Source organism: Calonectris borealis, chromosome W (assembly GCF_964195595.1).
Source record: "Calonectris borealis chromosome W, bCalBor7.hap1.2, whole genome shotgun sequence".
In the NCBI taxonomy this organism is placed as follows: Eukaryota; Metazoa; Chordata; class Aves; order Procellariiformes; family Procellariidae; genus Calonectris; species Calonectris borealis.
Window position 1 is genome coordinate 21,846,136 of NC_134351.1, and position 15,941 is coordinate 21,862,076.

Sequence of the window (15,941 nt, forward strand, 5' to 3'; positions counted from 1 at the left end):
CTCTATACTGACTCATGGATGGTGGCAAATGCCCTGTGGGGGTGGTTGCAGCAGTGGAAGCAGAACAACTGGCAGCGCAGAGGTAAACCCATCTGGGCTGCCGCATTGTGGCAAGATATTGCTGCCCGGGTAGAGAACCTGACTGTAAAAGTACGTCACGTAGATGCTCACGTACCCAAGAGTCGGGCCACTGAAGAACATCAAAACAACCAGCAGGTGGACCAGGCTGCTAAGATTGAAGTGGCCCAGGTGGATCTGGACTGGCAACATAAGGGTGAATTATTTATCGCTTGGTGGGCCCATGACGCATCAGGCCATCAAGGAAGAGATGCAACATATAGATGGGCTCGTGATCGAGGGGTGGACTTAACCATGGACGCTATTGCACAGGTTATCCATGAATGTGAAACGTGCGCTGCAATCAAACAAGCCAAGCGAGTAAAGCCTCTTTGGTATGGGGGACGATGGTTGAAATACAAATATGGGGAGGCCTGGCAGATTGATTATATCACACTCCCACAAACCCGGCACGGCAAGCGCTATGTGCTCACCATGGTGGAAGCAACCACCGGCTGGCTAGAAACATACCCTGTGCCTCATGCCACTGCCCGGAACACCATCCTGGGCCTTGAAAAGCAAGTCCTATGGCGACATGGCACCCCAGAAAGAATTGAGTCAGACAACGGGACTCATTTCCGAAACACCCTCATAGACACCTGGGCCAAAGAGCACGGCATTGAGTGGGTCTATCACATCCCCTACCACGCACCAGCCTCCGGGAAAATCGAACGATACAACGGGCTGCTAAAGACAACACTGAGGGCAATGGGTGGTGGGACATTCAAGCATTGGGATACACATTTAGCAAAAGCCACCTGGTTAGTCAACACTAGGGGGTCTGTTAATCGAGCTGGCCCTGCCCAATCAAGACTTTTACGTACTGTAGATGGAGATAAAGTTCCTGTCGTGCACATAAGAAATATGCTGGGGAAGACAGTCTGGGTTACTCCTGCCTCTGGCAAAGGAAAACCCATCCATGGGATTGCTTTTGCTCAAGGACCTGGGTGCACTTGGTGGGTGATGCGAAAGGATGGGCAAGTCCGGTGTGTACCTCAAGGGGATTTGATTTTGGGTGAAAATAGCTAATGAACTGAATTTTATGATTTCAATTGTTATATGATATTGTATATCATTATTTCTATGGTTGCTATCAATGGTGTAGCAGTGAAAATCACCCAGATTAATGAAGAATGAACTAACTCCGATGAAACCGAGCAGAGTGCAACGATGATAGAACTGGACGAGCGCAGCAGTACCGAAATGAGAACTGGCTTCAGGATGCAACAGCCCAACACCACACACCATCTTTCTGGCCCTGAAAGACTGTTATGGCAGATGGAGCCCAAAGTTGTGGACTAAAAGGACTCAATGGACATTTATATATATTTATGTATATATATGTATGTATATGTATTATATGTATATATGTATGTATATGTATTATATATGTATATATATAAAAAAGATAGTGGTGATTAATTGAAAGGTATCGAAAAATGTGAGACCTAAGCATAACGTAAATGGTATGGAATAAGGGGTGGATACTGTCCTAGTTTCGGCTGGGATAGGGTTAAATTTCTTCCTAGTGCTGTGTTTTGGATTTAGTATGAGGAGAATGTTGATAACACACTGATGTTTTCAGTTGTTGCTATGTGCCCTCCTAGTCCAAGGACAGCTCCCGTGCCTACTGACTGAGCTAGGTACACAAGATGGGAGGGAACATAATCAGGACAGCCAGCCCAGCTGGCTAATGGGGTATTCCATACCATGTGACGTCATGCTCAGTATATGAACGGTAGGCGTGATCCAGGAAGGGCCGATTGCTACTTGGTTATCGGTCAGCGCGGGTGGTGAGCAATTGCATTGTGCATCACTCATTTTGTATATTCTATCATTATTTATTATCATTATTCTCCCTTTTCTGTTCTATTAAACTGTCTTTATCTCAACCCACGAGTTTTTCTCACTCCTACCCTTCCGATTCTCTCCCCGTCCCACTGGGGGGGCGGGGGGAGTGAGTGAGTGGCTGCGTGGTATTTGGCTGCCTGCCAGGTTAAACCACGACAGTTGCCGTTTCTGACAGTCAAAAGTAACTACATGCTTTTTTCCAGAACTTCTGTGTTTTTGCACAGACGTTGGTAAATTTGTCCTGAGGCTCAGCATTGGTGGCAGAAACAACTAAGATCTAGTGTTTAATATGATTTAGTGTTCTTTCAATTTAGTTATCTGACTTAAGAAAGAAAGCTTAGAAAAGCTAGTCACTCTTTAAGTAAAATTTTGGGAAAACTTGTGTACTTTTTCTTGTGGAAATATTGTAAGTTGTTTTCTTAAATAGAACTGATTTTCCTTGCTATAGCTAAAAAATGCTAATAAGTGTTTTTGTGAATCCGTATCTTGCTGTGAGCTTTAATAGGTTATTGTCTTCTGATCTTATTTATGTAATCTATTATAGCATTTTATGATGGGACTAAACATCACTTAAAAGTATAACTTCAAAATTCAGTGTTCTTTACCAAATATTTTTAAATACAAGTCTTAAAAGGTTATGCAAATGCTATTGGGTTTTTTTATAGGAAAAAGTTTGCAGAAAGATCTGCTAATCCAAACACAGTTAAGGATATTGATAAGGAACAGATAAAAATGTTGTTCTCGGGAGACACATGAAGAAAAATAGCCCCCTACTTAAAAAAATGCCAAAAATGGTTTCTCAAAAAATTTAAGACAGATAGCAGGAAAATTATCTTGGTTAGCGATGTTACTTTGGTCAGTCCAGTGATTCCTCTGTGTATGTACATGAGAAGCAAATTTTTTACGCATATGTGTAGATTATTCTGCTATAGTGATAATTTTCAAGCTCAAGCATACAACCCAAATACTCAGATATTAACAACCATAATTGTGCTGGTTGGTGGTTCTTCAGAAATATTTATAGGATGGATTGTTTTTATGAAATACAGACTTTTCAAGCAATTTTAAAAAATTTGCCCTACAGGGTTATAGCCATTCTGCAGTAGTATTCTGTTTGCAGGTTATTTTGCTATATAGCTACTCTGAGTAACTTGCAAATACTGAACTTTTTAATTAATTAATTTAGGAAATGACCTTGAGGTAGGCTAAGTACATATATTCCTTTGGAAATAACATGCAAGTTCTGTAATTTGCTCTGATGATGTTCTCAGCGTTATCTTAATTTCCATAGGGAAATCTTTTTGTTCTACAGAACAAACTTGTTTTTCTTTGAAAACAAGAAAAGTTATTTGGATGCAAAAAATACTGTGTGAGTTTTCTGCATTTCTGAAGTATGAATGGCTAACCTTAAAGCATTAAACTATAAGGGAATCAATGATTTCAAGAATAATTATAGATTTTCTATAAAGTTCTAGGTTTTGGGATCAGTAACCTTGATAGGATATTTACCCAAACTTAAGACAGTTGTCTTTAGTCTGCAATTGTCTGCAATAGTAGCCTGCAATAATTGCAATTATTCTCAAGTTAAAGATCTGGTTTTTAGAACTCATTCTCTTTTTAGTATTTTGTTAGTCCAGGTGCCTGATTATAGTTTCTTCCTGCCAGCAGATGGAGATAATAGTGACACATTTTGTTGTCATTCCCAGTGTAGATAGGTCTTCCTGGTTCCCAGAGCACCATACCATTGACAGCTGAGAGGAAGCCTTGAGCCATGAAGAAAATGGAGCGTTGGTAGGCCTCAGAAACTTTTGAGGTCTTTTAGTAATGTGCCGAGAGGCTTTGGCCATAAAAGCAAAATTCAGAATTTTCACAATTACCTGACTGGATCAAACGGGGATTTGTCAAAACTATTGTTATCTTTCTGTAGTGAGTAGATGAGATGCTTTAGAAAAAGGTAAAAAAATGATCCTGTAATAGGTAATGAATATTCTTTCTTATTCCATCCTTTGTTAGTTCTTCCAGACTTTTTATCAGTCTTAATATTTATCAGCCTTAATGCTGTCTTAGGAAGTTCTTTTCATTTCTGCAGTGACACTTAAAATACTGGGGCAGGTAGTATTGCGCTTACTTACTTTTTCTCGTACTCAATCATGATGTCTTTTTGGCTCTTTCAGCCACAGATGCACGTGGAGTGCGCATAAAAATCATTTTCTTGATCCGATGGCTATTTTAGAATCACGTAGTATGGGTTTATAACACTTTTTTTTTGTCTTGATGTGCGTTAACTCACATCTAACAATCTTGAATTTTCTTCACCATCTTGTTAACTATGCATACAGATACTTTTTAAGTCCCCTTGAAGTTTCTCATAACCCCATCCTATTCTCGTTAATATAAACAATGTTGCCCTCTGTATTCCGCCCCCCCCATTCCTTTCTTCAAATCATTAATTGTATATTGAATAGTGTCTACAAAAGGAGATCGTGAACCTAGTACTTAACTGGATAAAAATCAGGACAAAAAAATCTTCCATTCACCTCCGCTCTTTGAATTCATCTTTTCAGATTTTGATTTGTGAAACTCCTTTTCATCACCCTATAACCTCTTTATATCCCTTAATATAATCTTCACCAACACCTTATGCCTTTTTATACACTATTGTAATAACTCCTTTCAAGTCTTTCAAAAGATTAGCAGAATACAGTTTGTGTAAACTCTTTTGGGTGCTTCACATGGCTAACCAGTTTTATTTTAAGGTGATTTTAAGATGATAAACAGTCCTCTGGATGCGCTTTGGAATCCTTTTTGTATGGACCTGTTTATCGCCTTTTCTCCATCTTGGCCGCTACCGTTTATAATATGGTGCTAGCAAATATATGCAGATCGTTCATGTTAATGTTCTTTCCAAACACTTAGATGTGAAGCTTGGTGGGCCAGTGACAATACTTACTGATGAATTTCCTCCAGTTCTTCCATCATTTTCACTTCTTATTCTAACTCATATTTAGTATAATAAAAAAGACTTTAGGATAGGAATCTTCATGCAGACCTCTAAAGCAATGACTTAGTACGAAGAAAGTGCTTCTTTCTCTTATTTGCTTCATTTCTTCTCCCTTTCCTTTTGGGTTATCCAGTAGGTCTGATTAAATTTTCAAGTTTTTTGCTTGTGGTACAGCTGAGAAGTCAGAACACGCAGACACATACGGACACACGTGTGTAGGTTTCCTACATTTTTTTTCTGCCTGCTGTAGCATATCTTAATAGGCTTTATGAGGTCAGGTTTCTCTTTTTGCTCGTGCTACATGCTCTCGGTTTTTTGCAGTTCAGTCATTGACTGGTGGGGTTTTTTTGTTTAGTTTTTGTTTTTAATGGAGAGGTGTTTGTTCAGCCTTGTACATGTCTATATGTCATTGCTTTCATTGGACCTTTATGGATTTTTATGGCCTTTATTTTAGGGCTATGTCTTTCTGGCTAGCTATATATTTTCATTGCGTTCTCACTATTTAAAGATAGTGACACATCCCTTTTTGGTCCCTTCTGCTTTTGGATGTTGGATCTCATGATAATGTTGTCCTTTGTTGTGGTTTCACTGTTGCCAATTCTAAATTAACTTCTGTCTACAAATTAAGAATATCCTCCTCTTGTGAGTTGTAGAACAAGCTTTCAAAGCATTAATTGCTTTTGAGAAACTATTTGTCTAAAGATTGTTTTGTTCTGCCATTCAAGAGATGTTTTCCTCTCAAATATAAAAGTAATGTACTTGATGGGGGGGGGGGAAATCCAGATTCAGTATTTGGCTGTCCTAATAAGAAACGTCATGGATAGCAACGATGCTGTTTTCATGAGTAATGGGTAACTTCTGTCCGAAAAGGAAATTCCACTGAAGTGTCTTAAACTGGCATATCCAAACCAATTGCAAATTGCGAGGTAAAAGTCCAAATAGAAAAATATCACTAAGAACAACTGAGTCTCATGTGCTCATCCCTCAGACTTCCATCTCTGCAAATCTGCAACACTAGAAACAAAGCATGATTCGTGATCTAAAGAATACCTATTATCTACTCGACACAGTTGAAGAGTTACTTGTCTTTCCTTCTGTCTGCTTTTCTTGAATGACTTGGAAATAAATCTCTCCTAGTTCAGCTTTTTTAGAGGAAGAATTTTTCTTAACCTCACAATATTGAGAATCTGTTTCTTCTTTGCCTCTAGCTTACAGCAATGATGGTCTTCCTAAAGTAATTCCCTACTTGGTGCTGAAATTAATAATCAGTTCATCTTTATTTGCATATAGTATTGCAGCCTTTCTACTTTGTCTAGACATTGCCTGGAAGTAGGTTCCTGTTATAGTCACTTTTACACAGGCTGGCTGATCTGCAGAAAGATTCAGAAGATTTTGGCCTTGGAATAGCTGATTACCATGCATGACCATCCTAGAATAAGAAAAGAAAAAAAATAATCAATTTCTATAGGTTGAAATTCAGTCTCACTGGCTGAAGTATTTACATTCTTAGAGGTCCACAAAAACAATCCTACTAAAATATGTGGCTGAGAGTTGGGGTTCCTTTGGTGTTTTGTGGGGTTTTTTTGTTGTTGTTGGGTTGGCTTTTTTTTCCTTTCTTCCTGTGTAGTCGAGCAAGAGGGGCAAATCTTTTGAGGGCCTTCAAAAGGACAGTGTGTCACTTAATACTTTCAAACCCCATCTCTGGAGGTCTTCAAAATCTCCTTTCTTTTTACCTAGCTAGTAAATTTAGGAAAATACATTATGATGACAGTTATGTTTAGGAAAGCTCGCCTCCGTGCAAGCAAAATGCTTTCAAAATCTGTCTAAAGAGAAATACATTTTGGTTATATGTTGAAATTAAATCTGTAGAAAACTGTGCTGTGTGGGGCTGCTTAAGTTATGACGTTCATATTTCATGTAAACATATTGGTGCTATGACATCTTTAGTGAGTGGTGCATATAATTACTTAAGGTGCAAATTTGTCTCTGTTAGGTGTCAAGACATTGTTTTGAGGACTCATGCTTATGGATTGGCAGTCTAGCAGAGGAGGAAATACTTTCCACCTGTTAATTTTCTTGAAAATTGTAACTAATCCAGAATACCTTTTCAGGACTAATATTGTGCTCAGCTGTTTTGTCTAATAACAAGTCGTATACAAGTCTTGGTCATATATCATTTCAGGGATGTATAAACTGTTCTTTAAAAAAAAAAATATTGGTTTGTGGCTTTTTCAGATTAATATATTGTCTACATCTGCTGGCAGGGTGAAGGTTTGCCTTCTAGGCTGTACAGGTGAATATCTCAAAGACAGAAAATTAATGCAAAATATTTCTCTTTAAAAATCAACCTTTTTATTTTAAATGAGTAGGTAGTAGCTGCATGTCAGATGGTAAAGTCTACCTGCTGCTAAATAATTGTTTGTTCCCCTTGTCGTCTTCATTGTAGCCTGCGGTTAGCTTTACTAAATGAAGCAAAAGAGGTGCGAGCAGCAGGATTGCGAGCCCTCCGCTATCTCATTCGAGACTCCAGTATTCTCCAGAAGGTGCTAAAGTTGAAAGTGGATTACTTGATAGCCAGGTAATTTTCCCTTCCTTCCTTGTTGTAAATTATACAATTGTAAATCACTTGTTTTTTTGTGGTTGAGACAGGTGAGAAAAGGTGTTTTCATATCCTCTTACGTTCTTGATATGTAGCTTTATAAAAGTAATTTTTCTTCAATATGAATAATGTCCCTCTTGAAAAATAGAGGGATAATACATCACACCAGCTAATCCAAATAAAATGCTGTCCTAATATATGATATACTATGAGTAATTAAAAAATTAGACAAATTATAGATGTTTTTGAATCGTAAATGCCATTAATCATAAATTAATCTGTGGTGTTATTAGAAGGTTGAAACCTCAGTAATTTTCATGTCTTAATTTGTTTTATGGGAGTTGTTCTGATTCTTTGTATTATCACAGTGCTTCGGAGCCTCTAGTACAAAGTCAGGGGAAAAAAGTAGTTCACGCCCAAGAATTTGTAATCTAAGTATAACCCATGACACAACAGAAGAACACCAAAGGACAAACTAATAATGAGATAAGAAGATCAGCATCATGAGTAGATCTAAATATTATAATTTCTAGTGCTTCCTTTGTTAAAATCTTGTTGGATTTAATATACTGATATATGTGTGTGTGTTTCTGTTTATAAATATACACACATAGTAAATTTTAGTGTGCTGTTTAATTTTGTTGGAGCAAAAGGACTTTTCTGATCTGAGAACACACACAAAACTTGTTGACGTGAAACATTACAAATACTTTGTTTAGTTTCTTGTGAAATGACAAATGCAGCTAGCTCAGAAAATATTTGTTGAAGCCATTATGCCTTGTCACTGTATATTTGAGAACGTTCTAGTGATTTAATTACAATGAAGATAACTGGGAAAAAATATAAAATGAAGCTAATTGACCAATCATAATGAGTATGCTTGCTGAAAGGCAGAGTTTTTAAACAGTCATAATATTCTTCTGTTTATTCAATTGCATAAATATTAATGCGAGATGTTAACAACACTAACTTTCACCTTACCTGTTATAAACAAAACATGTTTTTTAACTTATTTTAGGTGCATTGACATACAGCAGAGTAATGAAGTAGAAAGAACACAAGCACTTCGATTAGTCAGAAAGGTAAAATCTAACTACATATGGTCTTGTCAGCTGTGCTGACTCCAAGTTTTCTCCATCAGCAGTTTTTTTTTCACATAGTCTCTAATACCTTACCTTACTTTATCATGGGAGAAGAAATTATAGCTGGTAATTCAAAAGAGAGGAGGAGGGGTAGTGCTGAGACTTGTTTTGATTTTAATCTCTTACCATTGAGAATCTTGAGTGGGCTAGAAAAATCCTGCTAATTTTCCTTTGATAGAGATCAAACTGGACAAGATTTGGGAAAAAATTTTCAAATGATGAATGCAAGGGTATAAGAACCATATTATTAGGTTTCATCTAATGATTTAACTTTATTGTGTAGTGTGCTTAAGCATCTGTAAATCAAGGATGGGAGATTTTCTGCCATTTGAGAAATGAGGCAAATTGCCATCGCTGGAATAATCAGTTGAAGGAATGCTTCTAGCCTTATTGCTTTATCCATAGAGGTTGATGCTATCTGTAGTTCTTTTCTCAGATACACGATAAGACATAGTTAGTCTGCGGTGGTTACTGTACTGTGTACCCATGGACGTGAGATGTTTGAAGCTGTGGTAGTTGCATTTTCAAGTTCATCCTAGAGAAATTGTCATATACAGCTACTGAAGCTATTTTTTTCAGGCAATATAGTACTCTGCCTTTGTACTGGACTTTGCTATTCTTTATCTTGCTTAGATTTTTCTACTTCTACTGAGCATCTTAGGAAAAACTACCAAAGACTCAAGTAAGGTTTGAAGTAGTTGGAAGAATTGTTCCCCAGGAGCACTGTGTGTGTTTAATCTGTTTTGTGTGTATATGTATTTTTTTATATATATATATATATTTAGGTTGAAAATATGGAAGCTTGATGTGCAATTTCTTTTCTTAAAATGAGCTCACTTGGTTTCTTACAGAAGAGACAATATGCTTGAGTAACAATTGTGCCAAAAAGAGTTTTAAAGCTTAAACACCCACCCCACCCAAACAAACAAAAAACACGACCATAAAGGAATGGATCCTTGAGGAAGTCACAATTTATAAAAGTCCTTTGCTAATCTGGTTTAAAAAAGAGCTTCAGTGTAGGGCCAGAATAACTTAAATCAGAAGATGGAATGGTGTCGTGGTTTAATCCCAGTTGGCAACTAAGCACCACACAGCTGCTCGCTCACCCTCTCCCCCACCAGTGGGATGGGGGAGAGAATCGGAAGGGCAGAAGTAAGAAAACTCGTGGGTTGAGATAAGAACAGTTTAATACTTGAAATATAGTAGTAGTAGTAATAATAATAATAGTAATAATGGTAATAATAGTAACAATGACAACAACAACAACAACAACAGTAATAAATTGTAATGAAGAGGAAAACAACGGGGGGTGGGGGGGGCAAAACCCCGGAAAAACAAGTGCTGCAACCGCTCACCACCCGCCAACCGATGCCCAGCCAGTCCCTGAGCAGCGATCGCTGCCCCCCGGCCAACTCCCCCCAGTTTATATACTGAGCATGACATCATATGGTATGGAATACCCCGTTGGCCAGTTTGGGTTAGCTGTTTTGGCTGTGCCCCCTCCCATCTTCTTGTGCACCTGGCAGAGCACGGGAAGCTGAAAAGTCCTTCACTAGGGTAAGCACTGCTCAGCAACAACTAAAACATCAGTGTGTTATCAACATTCTTCTCATACTAAATCCAAAACACAGCACTATACCAGCTACTAGAAAGAAAATTAACTCTATCCCAGCCGAAAGCAGGACAAGCTGATTACAAGTTAATCAGTTACACTCTTCTAAATGTACAACGTTCGGTTAACCTTTTATAGGATTTCAGGATTTTGTCATCAGTTGCTTTGCATGACATTCATATTGCCATTTATCAGAGCAATTAAAATTCAGGGAATATGAGCTAAAATTAAGGTTATCATTTTCCACTTCCTTCCCACATTTGTGACAGTCCATGTAAAACAGTTCTTCAATTAGCTATACCCAATGAGGCCAGTTCAGGTCTATGAAGGATATAGAGGATAACAAACCCTGGGAACAGGTTTTACTCTGGTTTGGGTCTATTAAACACCAGAGACTGCCACTCCGGGGAGGATAGTATCCTGAAAAGAAATGCCTTCTTTGGTGATAACATCCTATTGTGAAAACAGGAATCAAAAGTGGGCATCAGAGAAAACAATACATTGCTGACCTGCCAGTCCAACTGTAATAGTGTTAGCTACACTGACATACAGCCATGTACCAAATACCAATTTTATATGTAAATATCAGCACCAGCACCCAAATTTAAAACATAACCTTATATATAAAGTACAATGAATGTGTCTGGCTATTTGGCTATGTAGCTGCTGGTGGTTTATTTATTTTTCAGGGGCATTCAAGAGGGTATCTGCATCAAATTAGTGATATGCCAAAGAACTGAGAGGGAACTCGGACATTTAGAAATATACAACCACTTGTCAGTTAACAATACAATAAATATTTTCATCCTTTACACAGTTAATTATCTCAAAAAGAGTTTGTGTTAAATTCCAACATATATGCCGAGTCTTGTTTTAGTTTTAACTGATAGTAGAACTTTATGTGTTGCAGTAACATAGCATTTCCAACAAAGGAACTTTCCTTTCATATATACTTTATCTTGTATTAAAGGACTTCAGTAGAACACAAATCTCTTTTGTCCCCCTGCACAGATGTGAATTTTATTCTTTGTGAAATTTTTTGGTTATATATTTTTAATAGCTTTTCCATTTTCTTAATCTTGATGTGATGTAGGTACTGTGTTTCCTTACTGATTATACTGACTGTATTGGTCTTATGATACATTAAATCATCATAAGAAATAATCATAAGATACTTTAAGCTAAAAATCTGTGCATTGTTTTCACAGATCAAATATAATGTGATTGTTACAGGATGTTGAAATGTATTTATAAGGTACTACACACTGAAAAATTACTGGTATCATATATTTTTTCTTTTCATTATTTTACCAATGCCTTTCACTGGATACAAATTTTTTCTTTCTTCTGAATAAAAGTGTGCTTTCTCACAAGAAATGTGGTTATACCATCTTCTGCCAAAGTAGAACAGCAGTAGCTGAAAAATAACTTCTGAAAATTATCACTGAGCAACAGACAGAGTGAAAATCAACTTTATTATTGCTGCGATGGCAGCACAACTACAATGTGGCATTTGTTTGTCAGTAATTACTATTCAGAAAGTGAAATATAAGCAGAAAGACTTCCAGACAGGAAAATCTATACTTGGGCAGTTTAATAAAGACTGTATTTTAAGGGTTTCTTGCCAGAGGCAGGAGTAACCCAGACTGTCTTCCCCAGCATATTTCTTATATGCGTGACAGGGACTTTATCCCCCTCTACAGTACGTAAGGGTTTTGATTGGGCAGGGCCAGCTCAAATGAAAGATCCCCTAGTGTTGACTAACCAGGTGGCTTTTGCTAAATGTGTATCCCAATGCTTGAATGTCCCACCACCCATCGCTCTCAGTGTAGTGTTTAGCCGTCCATTGTATCGTTCGATTTTCCCAGAGGCTGGTGCATGGTAGGGGATGTGATATACCCACTCAATGCCATGCTCTTTGGCCCAGGTGTCTAGGAGGTTGTTTCGGAAATGAGTCCCGTTGTCTGACTCAATTCTTTCTGGGGTGCCATGTCGCCATAGGACTTGCTTTTCAAGGCCCAGGATGGTGTTCCGGGCGGTGGCATGGGGCATGGGATCTGTTTCTAGCCATCCGGTGGTTGCTTCCACCATGGTGAGCACATAGCGCTTGTCGTGGCGGGTTTGTGGGAGTGTGATATAATCAATCTGCCAGGCCTTGCTTGATTGCAGCGCATGTTTCACATTCGTGGATAACCTGTGCAATAGTGTCCATGGTTAAGTCCACCCGTCGATCACGAGCCCATCTATATTTTGCATCTCTTCCTTGATGGCCTGATGCGCCATGGGCCCACCGAGCGATAAATAATTCACCTTTATGTTGCCAGTCCAAATCCACCTGAGCCACTTCAATCTTAGCAGCCTGGTCCACCTGCTCGTTATTTTGATGTTCCGCAGTGGCCCGACTCTTGGGTACGTGAGCATCTACATGACGTACTTTTACAGTCAGGTTCTCTACCCGGGCAGCAATATCTTGCCACAATGCGGCAGCCCAGATGGGTTTACCTCTGCGCTGCCAGTTGTTCTGCTTCCACTGCTGCAACCACCCCCACAGGGCATTTGCCACCATCCATGAGTCAGTATAGAGATAGAGTACTGGCCATTTTTCTCGTTCAGCAATGTCCAAGGCCAACTGGATGGCTTTCACCTCTGCAAACTGGCTCGATTCACCTTCTCCTTCAGCAGTTTCTGCGACTTGTCGTATAGGACTCCATACAGCAGCTTTCCACCTCCGATGCTTTCCCACAAGGCGACAGGACCCATCAGTGAACAGGGCATATTGCTTCTTGTTTTCTGGTAGTTTGTTATCCAGTGGGGCTTCTTCAGCACGTGTCACCTCCTCCTCTGGGGATATTCCAAAATCTTAGCCTTCTGGCCAGTTCGTGATCACCTCCAAGATTCCTGGGCGACTGGGGTTTCCTTTTCGGGCCCGTTGTGTGATCAGTGCGACCCACTTACTCCACGTAGCATCGGTTGCATGATGTGTAGAGGGGACCCTCCCCTTGAACATCCAGCCCAGCACCGGCAGTCAGGGTGCCAGGAGGAGCTGTGCTTCAGTACAAACCTCTTCTGAAGCAGCTTGAACCCCTTCATATGCTGCCAATATCTCCTTCTCAGTTGGAGTGTAGCGAGCCTCGGATCCTCTGTATCCCCGACTCCAGAACCCTAAGGGTCGACCTCGAGTCTCCCCTGGTGCTTTCTGCCAGAGGCTCCAGGTAGGGCCATTCTCCCCGGCTGCGGTGTAGAGGACATTCTTTACATCTTGTCCTGCCTGGACTGGCCCAAGGGCTACTGCATGAACTATCTCCTGTTTAATTTTAGTCAAAGGCTTGTTGTTGCTCAGGGCCCCATTTGAAGTCGTTCTTCCTGGTCACATGATAGAGAGGGCTTACGATATGACTGTAATTTGGAATATGCATTCTCCAAAAACCCACCACGCCTAAGAAAGCTTGTGTTTCCTTTTTGCTAGTTGGTGGGGACATGGCTGTTATTTTGTTGATCACATCCATTGGGATCTGATGACGTTCATCTTGCCATTTTGTTCCTTAAAACTGGATCTCCTGTGCAGGTCCCTTGACCTTACTTTGTTTTATGGGAAAACCGGCTTTCAGAAGGATTCGAATTATGTTCTTCCCTTTCTCAAAAACTTCTTCTGCTGTGTTGCCCCATACGATGATGTCATCAATGTATTGCAGGTGTTCGGGAGCCTCACCCTGTTCCAGTGCGGTGTGGATCAGTCCATGGCAAATGGTAGGGCTGTGTTTCCACCCCTGGGGCAGTCGGTTCCAGGTGTACTGGACGCCCCTCCAAGTGAAAGCAAACTGTGGCCTGCACTCTGCCGCCAAAGGGATGGAGAAGAACGCATTAGCGATATCCATTGTGGCGTACCATTTGGCTGCCTTTGACTCCAGTTCGTATTGAAGTTCTAGCATGTCCGGCACGGCAGCACTCAGTGGCGGCGTGACTTCGTTCAGGCCACGGTAGTCTACTGTTAGTCTCCACTCTCCATTAGACTTTCGCACTGGCCATATGGGACTGTTAAAGGGTGAGCGAGTCTTGCTGATCACTCCTTGGCTCTCCAGTCAACGAATCAGCTTATGGATGGGAAGCAGGGAGTCTCGGTTGGTGCGATATTGCCGCTGGTGCACTGTTGTGGTAGCGATTATTACCTGCTGTTCTTCAACCCTCAGCAACCCCACAACAGAAGGGTCCTCCGAGAGACCGGGCAAGGTGGACAGCTGCTTAATTCCCTCCGTCTCCAGGGCAGCTATACCAAAAGCCCACCGGTACCCTTTTGGGTCTTTGAAATACCCTCTCCTGAGGTAGTCTATGCCAAGGATGCACGGAGCCTCTGGGCCAGTCACAATGGGGTGCTTTTGCCACTCATTCCCAGTTAGCCTCACTTCGGCCTCCAATACAGTTAACTCTTGGGATCCCCCTGTCACTCCAGAAATAAAAATGGGTTCTGCCTCTTTATAGTTTGATGGCATCAGGGTATACTGTGCACCGGTGTCTACGAGAGCCTTATACTCCTGTGGGTCTGATGTGCCAGGCCATCGAATCCACACAGTCCAGTAAACCCGGTTGTCCCTTTCCTCCACCTGGCTGGAGGCAGGGCCCCTCTAGTTCTGGTCATAGTATCCATCTCTCACTTCTTGCAAACGTGAGTTAAGAATTTCTTCATTGCAATTACAATCCAAAGTAAGATCAGCCCTTCTACTCTGTCTGGGGAACTGTTCACTGGAAACTGGACCATCATGAGACAGGTTTTTCCTGACAACTGGAGCAGCATTTTTCCTGGGAGAACCCCCTTGTGTGATTTTTTTTCCTTGCAACTCACATACACGTGCCTCTAGGATGAAGGTAGGTTTTCCATCCCACTGCCTCATGTCCTCTCCATGGTCACTCAGGTAAAACCACAGGGTGCCCCGTGGTGTGTACTTTCAATATCCTTTCTCTTGCGGAGAAAAACGCTGACTCCTAATGGCTGAGATACTGGTCCGTACAGGTGGAGAATAGGACATACCCTCTTCGAGTTGCTGGACCTTCCGGGACAGCTTCTCCACAGCCGAGACAAGGGAGGAGGAGATAGTTTCTTCGAAATCCCTAAGTCTGCTAACTAAGACATCCACCGTTGGTGCTTCTTCCTCTGCCCAGGACAGTACTGCCAATGAACTGGCATACGATGCTGGTGCGCTCCGTACCAACTTCCTCCACATGCGTCGCGTGCACTAGACGTCATCTGGATCTTTGGGTTCGGACATCGTCCAGGTCACTATAAACCACCTCCAGCACGCCTAGTTCTCTCAGGTACTGGATACCTCTCTCCATAGTGGTCCACTTGCCTAGGCGATATATAACACCTTCCTTGAAGGGATACCTTTCCTTCACGCCTGACAGCAGTCGCCTCCAGAGGCTGAAGACCTGTTTCCCTTTTCCAATTGCTTTGTGAATACCCGCTTCCCTAGCAAGGGATCCCAGCTGTTTGGCTTCCTTCCCCTCTAATTCCAGGCTACTGGCCCCATTATCCCAGCATCGGAGCATCCAGGTAACAATATGCTCGCCTGGACGACGGCTGAAATCTTTCTGCATATCTCGCAACTCATTCAGGGATAGGGATCG

General features: G+C 40.8%; 1 protein-coding gene across 2 annotated transcripts in view; it reads left to right on the top strand.

Moving 5' to 3' along the window:
- Positions 1–15,941, top strand: part of LOC142075009 (rapamycin-insensitive companion of mTOR) — a 129,467-nt gene that overhangs the window by 46,025 nt on the left and 67,501 nt on the right. For both annotated transcript variants that reach the window (XM_075135998.1, XM_075135999.1), the window contains 2 exons: positions 7,416–7,547; positions 8,587–8,650. In XM_075135998.1, the coding sequence (XP_074992099.1) occupies positions 7,416–7,547; positions 8,587–8,650 (196 nt within the window). The remainder of the gene's footprint in view (positions 1–7,415; positions 7,548–8,586; positions 8,651–15,941) is intronic.